At 28.2% G+C, this 15273-nt stretch overlaps 3 protein-coding genes across 3 annotated transcripts; 1 reads left to right on the forward strand and 2 right to left on the reverse strand.

Annotated features, from left to right (window-relative positions):
- Window positions 1-5067: 5067 nt before the first annotated feature.
- On the reverse strand, window positions 5068-7926 carry Yellow-g2 (L-dopachrome tautomerase yellow-g2). Its single transcript, XM_074238221.1, has 3 exons — window positions 7660-7926; window positions 5895-6150; window positions 5068-5816 (listed from the first exon to the last, which is right to left on the reverse strand). The coding sequence occupies exons 1-3, from the start codon at window positions 7872-7874 to the stop codon at window positions 5193-5195; spliced, it is 1095 nt and encodes a 364-aa protein (XP_074094322.1). The 5' UTR covers window positions 7875-7926; the 3' UTR covers window positions 5068-5192.
- A 291-nt stretch (window positions 7927-8217) lies between these two features.
- Window positions 8218-10359, forward strand: LOC141524380 (major royal jelly protein 1-like). Its single transcript, XM_074238219.1, has 3 exons — window positions 8218-8760; window positions 9570-9978; window positions 10065-10359. The coding sequence occupies exons 1-3, from the start codon at window positions 8263-8265 to the stop codon at window positions 10283-10285; spliced, it is 1128 nt and encodes a 375-aa protein (XP_074094320.1). The 5' UTR covers window positions 8218-8262; the 3' UTR covers window positions 10286-10359.
- A 136-nt stretch (window positions 10360-10495) lies between these two features.
- Window positions 10496-15234, reverse strand: LOC141524381 (major royal jelly protein 1-like). The gene is made up of 4 exons (XM_074238220.1): window positions 14483-15234; window positions 13429-13832; window positions 12920-13278; window positions 10496-12623 (listed from the first exon to the last, which is right to left on the reverse strand). The coding sequence occupies exons 1-4, from the start codon at window positions 14632-14634 to the stop codon at window positions 12432-12434; spliced, it is 1107 nt and encodes a 368-aa protein (XP_074094321.1). The 5' UTR covers window positions 14635-15234; the 3' UTR covers window positions 10496-12431.
- Window positions 15235-15273: the final 39 nt, after the last annotated feature.

Here is a 15273-nt window from a genome sequence, read left to right on the forward strand (position 1 = left end):
ATAAATGAAATTTCTTGTGTCAAAAAAAATTTTTTTTTTCACTTAAGAAAATAATTAGGAAGAAAAATATTTTCTTGGCTCAAGTGAACCTTTTTTTCTGTGCGTATTTTTCAAAAAATTTTTCAAAAAACTAATGGCATTTTCTGAACCAGCTTGATGAATTGAGTCAGAAAGTAGCGAAATTTTTCAAAAGTTGCGTCATGAGCACAAAAGCAATAGTTAGATTTCTATGAAATCTACTAAAAAATAAGTAAAACTAATTTTACATTAAATTTCCAAATTAAACAAATAATCGAAGATTTTATTTTTGAAAACTTCGACCATGAGAATTTACAATATCTGCCGGAAGTTTCTCCCACAATTATCAGTAATATCGTTAATTTATAAATTTTATGAACAATAAATAATATTCATTCTTTCTTACTAATTTTATTAAAAAGTAATTTAAATGTTTTATTCTTTAATGATTAATTTTTTTCTAATTATAAATTTGTCAAAGCAATTAGTAATTGTTTTCTTAATCGCTAATGTTTAAAAATAATTAGTATTTTTCTTGTTTTTTTAATTAAATAAAAATATAAAATTTTTTTCCCAACATTAGATTTTAATTTATGTATTGATAATTAATAATTCCGTAAATAGCTCTTGAATCGATTGAAACTTACTTGACAAGTCATTAGGCATTACCGATACTAATTAAATATTTATTGCCAAAGTGTTAATTTGATAATTCTAGTGATTATCGTTAAAATTTCGATCAATCAAAAAATAATAATCTTATACAATGTAGTGAAACAAGAGGTTAATTTGCGAAATTAGTTGTAATGAAATCTGGTAAGTAAGATATCAAGTTGTGCGTGTTCTAGCCTTTATTACATATTACATATTGTATTATAAGCATTACATTATATATAACAGTGTAATACAACACGAGACTACTTATACTACTGGATTTGACTATCTTTACGCTCGGTTCACTCATGATCAGCTTGAAGATTGTTGTTACTGAGAAAAAGAAGGTCATATAAGATTGAGCGACGGTTATCTGATAGTGAAAGTTTTGAATTTATGCTTTTTTGCTGAGGTTAAAGTGAGTCTTTTAAAGCAGCGGGAGGGAGGGGAGGACGATACATGTAAACGCCTATAAATTTTTACCGTTTTCTGAGGATTTTATTAATTGGGAAAGAATTAATTAATCATTTTTAAATTTTGTAGGGTTATTTATTATATATTGAAGTACAGAAAAAATTTTTTTTTCAAAATGCCCGTCGTAAAAATGAATCTGCCGAGACTCTCTCGTAAAAAAACATCAATTTGCGGGTGTTCTCACTTTTCGTACGGTGATCGGAAATTAAAAAAATTAGTTTGTGCGTGTTCATAAAACATATATCTTCTAGTTAAACCAATAAAAAATCAAAAAAGCCAAAAAATCGTAAATTAATTTACGCCAATTGGCGCACTTCAGAAAACAAAGTTCGATTTTTTACCCTTTTTTCGATGGTTTTTTGGTAAAAAGGATTGTTTTTAGAAAATTTTTTTGGAATGTTAGAGATCTAACTAGAAGCTATTACTATAAAGTAGACGTGTAAAAAAATTCATTAGAGTCGGTTGAGAACTTTAGGAGTTATTTCGCCCGCAAATTTCAAAAAAGTCGTTTCGAGAAAAACGCCGAGTTAAGGCGAAAGATTTAAATGAGTTTTTAATATATAAATAATGATAATTTTGTTTTGAAAATTTACAGGCATATTTTTGAGATAATATTCTAAAAAAATTTTTTTTTCCATGTATCGCCTCCCTTAAGATAGTTGTCGTGGTTAAGGCATACTGTCAGAAAATTCTAAATTTTTGTATACTTATTAAGTATACGATGATACAATTACCCTTGAAATTTGAAGTCAATTGACCATTTACAACCCGAGATGAATTCAATTAAAAATTGGATAATTAATATTGATACTTTCAAAAAACTGACAATCCTTTAATGTATTTGTTGTGAATAAAAAAAAAAAATTTTTGGCCGTCTATATATTTATAAATAACGGATTATAGTTCAAAAATTTATGAAAAAGTACACTGAAAAAAAAAAATTCTTGACGGGAATGTAAATTTTCTTGGCTCAAGAAAATTCTAAGGAAGATTGAAAATTTCTTGAATAAAGTCAAAGTTTCTTCCTTAAAATTTTCTCGATACAAGAAGTTTGTTTTTTCTGTGTATATATCTACAGAGTTGAACAGAAACAATTGTATGAGTTATGCGCCTCTACATAGAAAAAAAAATTTACTTGAATGAAGTAAATAATTTTGAAGAACTTCATCTTCTTGGTTTGCGTAGAAAAATTCTCAAACTAAGAAAATTTTCTTGGTTTAATTAAATTTTTCTAGATTCAAGAATTTTTCGTCTTGATTCAAGACAATGAAACTTTTCAAAATTATTTTCTTGGTTCAAGAATTTTTCACTTGATTCAAGTTAATTTTTTTTCTGTGTACGGGTATAGTCTTGCGTAAAAATGATGAATTACTCATTACAAGCTCATATACTTTTGCAGCGCGTATAATCTCTAATTTTTTTACAATATTGTACTATGACAACTATCTTAAAAAAAAAAAATCTCGTTTTTTTTTTTTTCAAATAATTTTTGTTAAAAAAAAATTAGTTTTTCGGCTTCATTGCTCTATTAACTAACTGCTTAATGCTAAGGTTAGGAACAAGGTTTTGACTATTGTATTTGATAATCATTACAGGTTTTCTGTTTACCTCCGAACAAAGTTGATAGTTTATATTCTTTCGCGTTCATGGGAAAAGTCTTTGCCACGTAAGCCATTACAATATCCGGTCAATTAAAGTTGTCGGTTAATAATCCTTTTTTTACACTCTACGCAACTAACAAAGATATAATTATGTTCCGAGTATAAACACTGCGATTCTAGTTTTACTGAATAAAAGTTAATATTAGATTAACTTAATGATATACGACAAATATAATGTAATGTTTGATATACTTAATTATGTAGTAAGACCATTAGATGAAGTAATAATCTTTTGAACATTAAAATCATTTATAAAATCACTTTCGCTGGATGATTGACCGTGAAATTACTTTGTTACTAAACAAACTAATTCAAACTTTATATTATTTTTATATTTTTCACGGACTTTTTTTATAATTTATATTCTTCTTCATAAATATTTAAAAAAATAATTCTTTTGTGTCAGAATTTTAAACGAAATTGATCTTCACAATTTTTGATACCTAGAGAAGGAAAAATTTTTAAAAAATTAAATTTTAATATTTTTATATTCTTTACGTACGTTTTTTTTATAATTTATATTCTTTTTTGAAAGTTTTTTTACAAATTGAAAATGATAATTCCTTCATGTCAAAATTTTAAACGAAATTGATCTTTACAATTTTTGTTACCTAAAAAATGAAAGTTTAAAAAAAAAAATAAAATTAAAAAATTTCAATAATATATTCGAAAAAAAATCATTTCGTATACTCATACTTTTTCGATCTTTGTCTTTAAAAATTGTAGCATTTTTTTTTTCGTAATCAAACATAACGATTGCATTATTCACAATTAATGATTAGAAAATCTATATAAAGTAACTTCCCTCTTTCTTCTTCTATCAATTTGAAGAATAGCTTCATAATAAAACACATTACTTGTTATTTTCCAAACTCGAGTGCAAATCGTGCAATGAATAACATTAAAAATAAAATTTATTCATATCTTAAAAGTCCTTCCGGTTCCTTACAAGGATTTATAAATCCAACTTTCTCATGAAAAATTCTAACAGTTACATAATTATGATCTCCGAATTAATCATTCACGCATTTGTAACAATCCATAATTGAATAATAAAAATCAAAAACAAACAATACTTTCTCTAATTAAGGTATTAAAAATTTATGTACATTGAGTACCATGCGTAAAGAACTTATCAAACACTTGTCAGCAGAATAAAGAAGAAATTCATTAAAAGTTGATGTTTGAGTTACATATAACTTTTTAAAATTTTAATTTTCTTCGAATTTTATTTCCTTGAAATTTTGTAAGAATAGGCAAAATTATCTGGTCATAAATAATTCACCCAACAACTACAGTTTCCCCGAATTGAATTTATAACCGCAAGCAGTAATTAATTAAATCTCTTGTATGACAGAGTAATTCCCGATTTAGAACTGTGATTATAAATCATTTAGTACCGCAATCCGGCAACAATTACATCTATCTGTTCTGTATCACACGCAATGACCTTTCTAGATCATTACACTTTTTAAATTATTTAATACTGAATGTGTAACACCTACATAACTAAATGATGTTGTACTTTGTAAAATGAATACATACATATATATATATATATATATATATATATATATATATATATATATATATATATATATATATATATATATATATATATATATAATATATAATAAAATAAAATATGTTTATACAGTAAAAACTACTTTCACATTCAGTTGCGAAATGATTGTTATCATTGAAGAAATAAATAAAATAATTCTGTTGTTTTTCAAAATAATTATTTATTAAACTAAATAATAAATTTTACTTAATAATTATCTATATTATTAAGAGAATAAGAAAAAATTTGTGTTTAGGATAGTCCTATGATAAAATCGGTTTTTTTTAGTGAAATTTTGGGTCACTACAGAGGTTTTGACTTGAATTTGTGCCTTTTCAAGGTTTCATATCATTCTCACCGATAGTCAATTTATTATGATAAGTATTTAGGCTGCATTCAAAAATTCTCTATCTCTAGATACATAATTGAGAAATTACCTTTTATCTTGTGAAATATTGATATTTTTAAAGATACAAACTCACTCTGACATTACACTCATCGAGACCTTTCATTTGAGTACCCACATCAATTTTTCATATATTTATATATATATTATATATATGTTTATATGAAAAATATATCAAAATGCATGTGGGTACTCAAATGAAAGCTCTTGATAAGTGTAACATCGGGATGAACTTATATTTTTAAAAACGTCAATATTCAAAAAAATGCAGTGCGATTTAATAAAAATCATTATTTAATAAAGCAAAACTTTATTTATTTATAGTTCACAAATCACGGCAGTCACATAGTGAATGCAAGGTTGCTAGGTATTACATAAATTCAGATATCATCAGATGAGTCATGGGCTTTAATATTCACAGGACATTGAAGGTGTGTTCAACACCACAACCAACTTTGCCTTGGATGAAATCAGGGAAATTTGATTCGAGGACTCTGATCCTTTCGGAGTTGTAATCCGGAGCGATGTGTGTTGCAAACATAGCGTCGTCGCCGGAATAAACTTTGATGATATTTTCATCAGTAAACATGTAGTTGGAGTCCCATCGATAGACATCAGGTTGACCTTCATAGCGGAAAAACATGGCGGTTCCATTGTCAGATCCTAGGACGACAATCTTGGCTTTCTTCTGACCAACGACGTGGAATTTCACCGAACTCTGGACATTCTGGAGAGATTTGGTGCTGACGGCGTAGAGATTTACGTCACTAAGATAAGTGAAGATGATACATGTCGATCCATCAGCTCGGTGGATCAGAACCGGCGTCATCACATCGCGTTTTGGAATTTTCTCCATCACCTGTGGAGGCAAACTGACTTTGTGACTTTGCCCGGTCGTTACGTCGTGAACTAAAATGGCTCCAGATTCTGCATCTGTTATGTAAACGTAGATATGACCATTTTCGGCGTAGTCTGCTAGAAGGTATTGGAGACGGGAAGCTTCTGTTGTCAACTTGCTCAGGTCGATTACTTTAATAAGCTAGAAGTAAAAGAATTTTTAGATTTATCTTTATTGGCAATTAGAAAAAAATCTAATGCTGCTTTTATTTTTTTTTACCTTATCGGTATTTAGATTGAATGCGACAACTTTCGGCGGGCACTTGCGTACTGGTTTCTCCAAAGTGTTTACGACTCCGGTATCCAGAACCCAGAGAATTCCTTGCTGGTCGACGAAGATATCTACCACGTTTTGCAAAGACGCACAGTTTCCTTCTTCTTGCATTGACCAGCAAGGATATGCGCCAATTTTCGGAGGTTCACCGTTGTTTGATAAAGATAATTTTCCCAAAGTTACGGGAACTCCAGGTTTGAATCTGGAAAATATTTTATTTTATTTTTATTTTATTTTATTTAACGCCAAGCGGCAATAAACATAAGAATATAAAGTATAGAATATTAAATATATCAAATAAATTTAATCAGTTGACAGTTTAATATTATTAAAAAGTTTCACATGTGAAAATTAATAAAAATTACAAGTGAAAATTTTTAGAAGCATTTTTTTATTGTAATTATTTTGTTAAAAAAAATTTTTTAAATTGACAGCTGACCGCTAACTTCAGTATGATGATAAAATATTATAACTTTAAGAAATAAATAAGATCCGGATTTTTACCTTAAATTCAAATTAATAATTAATGCTGTCAAATTTTTTATATCAAGGCGAAAATATCGGTTGTATAAAAAAATTTTTTGAAACAAAAGTTATTCAACGTTTAATTTTCTAAAAAAAATATCTATTATAATTTTTTCTCAAGGCTAATAAAAAAGCCGTAATATCAAAATAAAAATTTTTTTAATTAGCAAAAATTGCAATCGTTCATTATGAATCTGAATTTTGGAATTACGGTAAAAATATTAGTCACATAAAAAAATCATGAGACATTTTTTGTAGAAAATTAAATTTGCTACAAATTTTGTTTCTCAATTCTTTATATAGGACCAATATTTTGGCCGTAAGATCTGAAATTTTGATTCATTTTGAAATCTTGGTAAAAATCTTGGTCCTAAAAATAAATTAAAATTATTTTCAAATTTTTTTTGAACTAAACAACAATGGTAATTATTTACAAGTGGGATCAAGCCTATTTTTGAACATAAAAAATAGATGAATTGATCGATCATCATAAGTTTTTTTTTTAACTTCTTTATTTTTACGGCGAATTTATGGTGGTGATATCGAAAATATCAACAAATTATTATTTCAATTAAAAAATAATTTTTGAAAGTTGAAAAAAATTTTGGCTCTCATGTTTTTGGATAAAATTTCTATTTTATATTTTTTTGAAGATTTGGATATACAATTTTTTTTTTTAAAGTACATAAAAAAATGAACAATAAAAAAAAAATGAATATCACAATTTTCTAAAAATTTTATAAATTTTTTTGAAAATTTATAAAATTAGTTAAAATTCTGATAATCAACTTTTTTTTTTTTCGTTAATCTTTTTATGTATTTAAAAAAAAATATATCAATAAAATCAAATGAGGAGTTGAGTTTCAAAGAGATATCTTTTCATTTTTGCTTAATCGAGACAAAAAACTGGTTATCTCTAATTATAAATATTTTTATTGAACTTTTTTAATTTAGCTATGAAGTGCTACCAGTTATGAAGCTAAAATTCGATTCTTATTTAGAAATCTTTATAATTTTCCGAGTAATTAATATTTAAAAGTTAAAAAAACTGCTCTTTTAAAATATGAAGAGATACCCTTTTGGAAATCAGCTCCTCAAATAGAAATTTCGTTCAACAAAATTAAAATTGAAATCGTTGACCCTACTTGTAAATATTTACCACAATAATTATTTATTTAATAATTACCTGGGAAAAGCAAGAATAGCGCTGTCTTTGTAAATAACAGCCCTAGTAGCAATTATGTTCTTGTTAATAAATTTATTAAAACTTTTGTAGATATTCATAGAACTTTCACATGGCCACTCGAATTTAGCAGTAAATCCAAGTGTTTCATCTTGAAGTGCAATTGGTGCTCCCAAGGAGTATCCAATTGTCAAAACAACTACCAAAGTTTTAAGCATCTTGCTGTCTTAAACTCTTCTTCTGTACTTTATTATTCTTATGATCTTCAAACTGATTCACTTGATAATGCGAGCAATTAAAAATCACAGGTATTTATATCACAAATTTTGTTTAAAAATTTTTATTAAAAGTTGACTAAATAAAATACCGCCAACTGTTTGTATTTCACAATGCTTCCGAGAGTTGAGTAAACAATGCTTCCGTATTCGGTAACAAAAGAAATTGTTTTAAATAAAATTGCCAAATTCGGAAGAAGGAACTTCTTAAATTGTCAACAACTGAAATCCAAACAAACTTTCTAGATATAAAAGCGGCGATTTGGTTGTTGGCATACAGAAGTACAAATCGGTCTGTTCTGACAACAATTAGAATTATTAATAAAAAAAAATGACACGAGTATTTATCATATCACTCCTGGTGATGACTACTGCTTCAGTAGTCCTCGGGAGAGCTCGCAACGTTCCACAATCGGCGCCCGATTTTTCGGACCTCAAGTTCTTCGTCAAGGGGAGGAACCTGGTGTGGCCTAGCCCAGACACTGAGCAAACTTTTTCAAGAAATGGCCGCTACGACAGAAGAAGCATTATTGGCACTAAGATTCAGCTGTTCGAGGACCAGGTCTTCATCGCGTTTCCTCGACTCAAGCCTGGAGTTCCAATCACTCTCGGGGTTGCCAAACATGGAAATAAAAATATCTACGAAGCATTTCCTTGCTGGGCTATGCAAGAAGAAGGGAACTGCGATGGCCTTCAAAGCGTTGTTGATATTTCTGTTGATGACAATGGTATCCTTTGGGCCTTGGATACTGGGATCGTTAATACTCTAACTCAGCCTGTCTTCAGATGTAAACCCAAAGTTTTTGCGTTTAACATTAGAAACAAAGAGGTAAATTTTTGAATTTATTTTATTTTTTATACACTCAGAGAAAAGAATTAACTTTAATCAAGAGCCAAAAAAAATAATTTTTAAGAATTTCATTTTCTTAAATCAAGATGAATAATTCTTGAATCAAATAAAATGTTTTAAGAATTTTTCTTCTCAAATGAAGACGATGAAATTCTTCAAAATTGTTTACTTGATTCAAGTAATTTTTTTGCTGTGTAGTTAACGTGTATTAATGATAACTAGCAACCTTGCAGTCATTGTGTGACTACCGTAACTTATGAACTATAACAAAATAAAATTTTGCTCTATTAAATAATGACTTTTGTTAAATTGCACTGTACTTTCTTAACTATTGACGTTTTTAAAGATATAAGCTCATCCCGATGTTATACTCATCCAGAGCTTTCATTTGAGTACCCACGTGCATTTTCATATATTTTTCATATATTTATATATTCAAATATATAAAATATATGAAAAATTGATGTGGGTACTCAAATGAAAGGTCTCGATGAGTGTAACATCGGGATGAGCTTATATCTCTAAAAATATCAATAGTTTACAATTTACAAGGTAATTTCTTAATTATATATCTAGAGATAGAGAATTTTCAAGTGCAGCCTAAATACTTATCATAATAAATTGACTATCGGTGAGAATGATATGAAACCTTGAAAAGGCACAAATTCAAGTCAAAACCTTTACAATGACACTAAATATTACTAAAAAAAACCGATTTTGTCACATGACTATCTTGAATACAAAATTTTTCTTATTCTCTTAATAATATAGATTAATTGTACTTTCAGTTGATAAAAGTCATTGACTTGAGCAAATTAGTTATCGAAACTTCAAGACTTCAGAACCTTATTGTCGACTACGGAGAAGACGGTAAAGTGTATCTTTACATCGGCGACGCTTCAGGCAGAGGAATAATTGTGTACGATGTTGTTGGCAACAGTGGGTTCCGTATGAGCTTACCTCAAGCAGTGAACCTTGCTAACTCGAAAAAAGATGTTCTGCAAATGGTACTTGTTCGTAAAGCCACCGGCCCGGAATTGTACTTCACTTACTTGGGTTCAAGCCGTGTGTTTAGTATCAGACTGGATCATTTAAGAAGAGGAGCTGGTGCTGACATTATCGATGTTGGATCAAAATTAAACAGCATGGTTTTCTTGGGAACAAATGGGGGTAATGTAATCTTCTTTAGATACAAAGGTGAGTTCTTTCTTCTGATGAAATTAATTTAATTATTAATTTCTTATTTATTAATTTAATTTAATTTTTTTTTTTTCATTATTTAGGACAACCTGATGTTTATCTGTGGGATACAAATACGGCTTTCGGGCAAGAGAATTTCGTCATTGTACAGAAAGGCGACGAGTGTCATTTGCCAACAAATATAGCGGTAGGTCCACAAGACACTTTATGGACAATTGAAAGCAACTTGCAGGACTATATCCACGATACTATACCCTCGAATGGTGTATCAATGATCATTCATCCTTTGGTTAAAAATTGTTGAGTAATTTAATGAACAATGTAGTTAAACTGGACTTATCTTTGATAAATAAAATAATATAAATGATTTATTATTAACTTTTGTTTTTTAAATTTAAACATTTATTACTTTCGAAAGTAACACGGTCTGTCAAGAAAACATTAACAAAATTAAAACTTTTATTGTGGCTATGAATAATGGGATGTTGAAAATAAATTAAACTTTCGCTTCAGAGATTTACTCTCAATAAATCGAACTTGTTTTTAAAAAATTAATACTAATTAAGCAACGCATTTAAATGTTTCATTTTTGAGAATGAAAGTTTGTAAATTTGATGCATTCTTCCGGACTTTCCAATTATATTTTTTATTTTAATTAATATAAAAAAATAACTTCATAAGTTATGATGTTATCATAAAAGAAGTACAATTTTAATCGATTTTTTATTTTTTCAATTGATTCTAACAATGATCGCGTGTGTGATTTTTCGAGATTAGCAATAAATAAATTTACATTAATTTTAATATTAAAATGATAAGTAATTAAGTAATTATTTACCAGTGGGGTCTACCATTTTAATTTTCATTTTTTTTTGAAATTTCTATTTGTTGTTGCTGTATTTTTTTTTTAAATACATAAAAAAAATGAACAATAAAAAAAAAAGTAGGTTATCACAATTTTAACCAATTAGAAAATCGAACGCGTCTTGCGCGTTTCTGTCAAAATGTTTATCGACATTTTATTAATCAATGTTTTTACAAATTTTACTCATTTATATTTAACCGTTGCCATCGTAACCGTTTCCATAGTAATCGTTGCTATGGTAACCGTTGCCATAGTAACGGTTGCTACACAGTAAAAAATTTTACGTCATTGCGTCAAAAAATTTAGTGTTAAAAATTTTTGTGTTAAATATTTAACACTTTTATATGTAAATTTAACATTTATTGTGTTAAATTAACATAAAAAAGTGTTAAATTAACACCAAAAAGTGTTAAATATTTAACACAAACATTTTTTGACGCATTGACGCAAAATTTTTTGCTATGTATGGTAACCGTTTCCATAATAACCGTTGTCATAGTACACTGTAAAAAATTTTGCGTAAATGCGTCAAAAAATTTTGTGTTAAAAATTTTTATGTTCAATATTTAACACTTTTTTGTGTTAATTTAATACTTTTTTTTGTGTTAATTTAACACTTTTTTGTGTTAATTTAACACTTTTTGGTGTTAATTCAACACTTTTTGTGTTAATTTATCACTTTTTTGTGTTAATTTAACATGATAAATGTTAAATTTATAAATTAAAATGTTAAATCATTTAACACAAAAATTTTTGAGATAAAATTTTTTGACGCAATAACGCAAAATTTTTACTGTGTAACCGTTGCTATGGTGGTAACCGTAGCCATGGTAACTTTTGCCAAAGTGGTCACCATAGCAACGAAAAGCGACAATAATGAAAACGTCACATCAACTTTTTAATAAAGAATTTTACAAATTTTCAAAAAAACAAATTTTTTAGAAAATTGTGATATTCCATTTTTGTTCTTTTTAATTGTTCGTTTTTCTATGTATTTTTCAAAAATATAGTTATATCAAAAACATCAAAAAAAGATAAAATATCAATTTTATCCAAAAACATGAGAGCCAAAATTATTTTTAACTTTTGAAGGCAAAAAAGCTATCAAAATATTTATTTTTGTTTTCACGAAATTTAGCATTAATGCGCCGCAAAAACAAGCAAATTAAAAAAAAATTAAAAAATTTTAATTTTTCACCTAGATATGGCCAAAAATAGGGTGTACCTTTGTAAAAAATTACCAGTAATTATAGTATTAGGGGTGTTATGAGTATAATTACACAGAAAGAAAGAAAGTCTTGAGTCAAGCGTAAACTTTCTTAAATCAAGAAAATCTTAAGGAAAATTGAAAATTTCTTGAACGAAGTTAAATTTTTTAAGCCAAGAAAATTAATTCTTGCTCCAAAATAACTTCGGTCTTCCTTACAATTTTCTTGGTTCAAGAAAATTTTTTTTTTTTGTGTAATTAAGCGCAGTTGAAATGACTGCTATACTAAAGTAAAATAAATAACTTAAAATTAAATTTTTCTAAACTTAAAAAAAACTGGACATCCGGAATATTATAACTTAACTGTAAAATTACAATCTAATAAAACGAATCAAACCCTGCAATTTTAATAATTCTATTCGTCGCGTTCCACTTATTTGTTGTATCAACGCTGCTATTATCATACCACAAAGGATTAATAATAGCCCATACATTTTTCGATGAATCCATTCGATAATCAGTTATGCTGAGTACGTGTTCGCTCTGCAGAAGAATTAAATGGTTCTCCGCCTGTAACATTAATTTATCACATCATTACCAAGTATGGTGTATAATAACACAACAACAAGTTATTAAGAATAGATAAATAAAAACAATTGAGTATAATAAAACGTGAATAACGTTCTGTTGCAGAAACACGTATTCTCAAGGTAACCACTACATAAGTAAAGCAGCTATTGGAAGCTGGACTAATATTAAATGATTCTTGTTCTCATAGTCGGCAACTCATTCTGTGTATTTCTCTCTATTTTTTTTTGAGACAGACATACAAACAGTAAGAACGAATAAATGATTATATTACGTACTTTCAAATTGTATTTAGTATCCCAGCGTACGCTCGCGTGCTCAGATACAAGGAAGTATTGTACCCCGTCCTTGGAATCACAAAGCAGCCCGGTTGAAGTGCCCAATTTTATACCGTGCCACAATATGTCCGAGTCAGAGTATTCGACGGTTGTTTCACGTTTCGAGTGTGCCACAGCCGATAATCGATCTTTATGGCGCAATTTATCAAGATCGATGGAAAAAAGATCAAGGGAATTTGTTCCTGTTATGTAAAGGCGTTTATTTTTTCTCGATATTGCTAAATCGTTTGTGTAGACACGTGGAACTGTTGGTTCATGTTTCAAATGGAGTTTCCACCACTTCCGCTGTCCTGTGAGACCTAGATATAACATCCAGCATGTCAGTATAAGTATCGATTATAAAACAGACTGTTAATTAAAACATTTAAGTGTTGTGAAAGTTGCTTTATATTTTATTTATATCATTATTCAATTTACTTATGTTAGAAAAATATATACCCATGTATTACCGGTATCGAAAATAATAATCGATTCATCGCCAGGATCTCCAATGTAACCCCGATGTCCCCATAGACCAATCACCGGGTCTACCGTCAAACACCTCAGATTTTTTCGAGGTACGCCTAAGAGATTTTCGCGGGATATTTCTTCATTGTGATGCAAGTCGTAGATAATTACTTTTGCAGGGCACTCTATGTCTTCGGGGGAGTCCAGTACCCACAGGCGTCCCCGATTATCTACGTCCAACGCTGTAACTGATAGCAAGTTTGTGCAATCCTCGCCTAAAGATTGCAGTTCCGGACTCAAATACGCTGTCGCTGGTGGAGATGGAATATTCATGAGCGATAATACTTCTGGGTCGATCCACGGCGCTTTGAGGAGTGTCACCGAGTTGTTTGACCATTTTGACCATCTGAAATTATTTTAATATTAATTTATCTCCCTGAAAATTAAGTAAATTGTCTGAATATTAAAAAAAAATTTTTAACTGTAAATTCAATAATTCTATTATTATTACTAGCAACCTTGCAGTCACTATGTGACTGTTGTAACTTGTGAATTATAAGTAATTAAAATTTTGCTTTGTTAAATAATGACTTTTGTTAAATTACACTGTACTTTCTTAACTATTGACGTTTTAAGAGATATAAACGCATCCCGATGTTACACTTGTCAAGAGCTTTCATTTGAGTACCCACATGCATTTTCATATATTTTTCATATATACATATATATATATATATATGAAAAATTGATGTGGGTACTCAAATGAAAGGTCTTGATGAGTATAATGTCGGTATGAGCTTATATCTTTAAAAATGTCAGTAGTTCACAAGATAAAAGGTAATTTCTTAATTATGTATCTAGAAATAGAGAATTTTTGAATGCAGCCTAAATATCATAATAAATTGACTATTGGTGAAAATGATATGAAACTTTAAAAAGGCATAAACCTTTGCAATGACACTAAATTTTACTAAAAAAACCGATTTTATCACATGACTATCCTAAATACAAAATTTTTCTTATTCTCTCAATAATATTGATCTAATTATTTTTTACCTTGGAGCAGCCAGGAACACTCGGTTCTTCCAAATAGCAAATCGTGAAATAAAAACATCGTTTGGCAAATTAACTTTTGAAAAGTTCCAACCTACAGAACAAGAAATATAAAAAACTACAAGAATAAAAGTAATATTTATAATTAATACCATTGTTACTCTTATGAGTGATTGATAAGACTACTTTTACTTGTAAGTTTAAATTTAAACTGATAATGAAAGGTATCAATCTTATTATTCATCGTCAGCAAAAAAATTGCTTCGATAAATTTATTGCTTAAGAAAAAGTATATCGAGCACCTCGGTGATTGCAAATGTATAAAAATTTAATTTAAATACCACTAATTGTTGATTATATGAAAATGTTTTTTTATCACTTTTATAGACCTCATAAATTTATTCATTAACACAGCTATAATTATCGTGTTTTTTTTTTTTTTTTTTTGATCAAATCATTGATCTTATAAATCATTTTTAATCAATGTGTACGTTGTATACCTGATTTTACGATAAGCAGATGAATAACATTTATGTCTTGAGTAATTTAGTTATAAAAAAGTATTTTTTTTTTTTATAGATTTATTTAAACTAGCTCACAGTTAAATTAGCAAATTACAATTAAAATTTTTAACGTTATATTCTTCACTGTTTTTCGAAATTATATTTGAAAATTAATTTTGTAATTATTTTATTTCAATAAAATAGAATTCATATTAATTAACTTTGTCATATTGTTAACTTAGACATAATAAATAATATGTTTTACTGTGATGTATATAAATGACTCACTAT

Source organism: Cotesia typhae, unplaced genomic scaffold, assembly GCF_013202065.1.
Source record: "Cotesia typhae breed Kobodo isofemale line unplaced genomic scaffold, CoteBio_Ctyphae contig_22, whole genome shotgun sequence".
Lineage (NCBI taxonomy): Eukaryota > Metazoa > Arthropoda > Insecta > Hymenoptera > Braconidae > Cotesia > Cotesia typhae.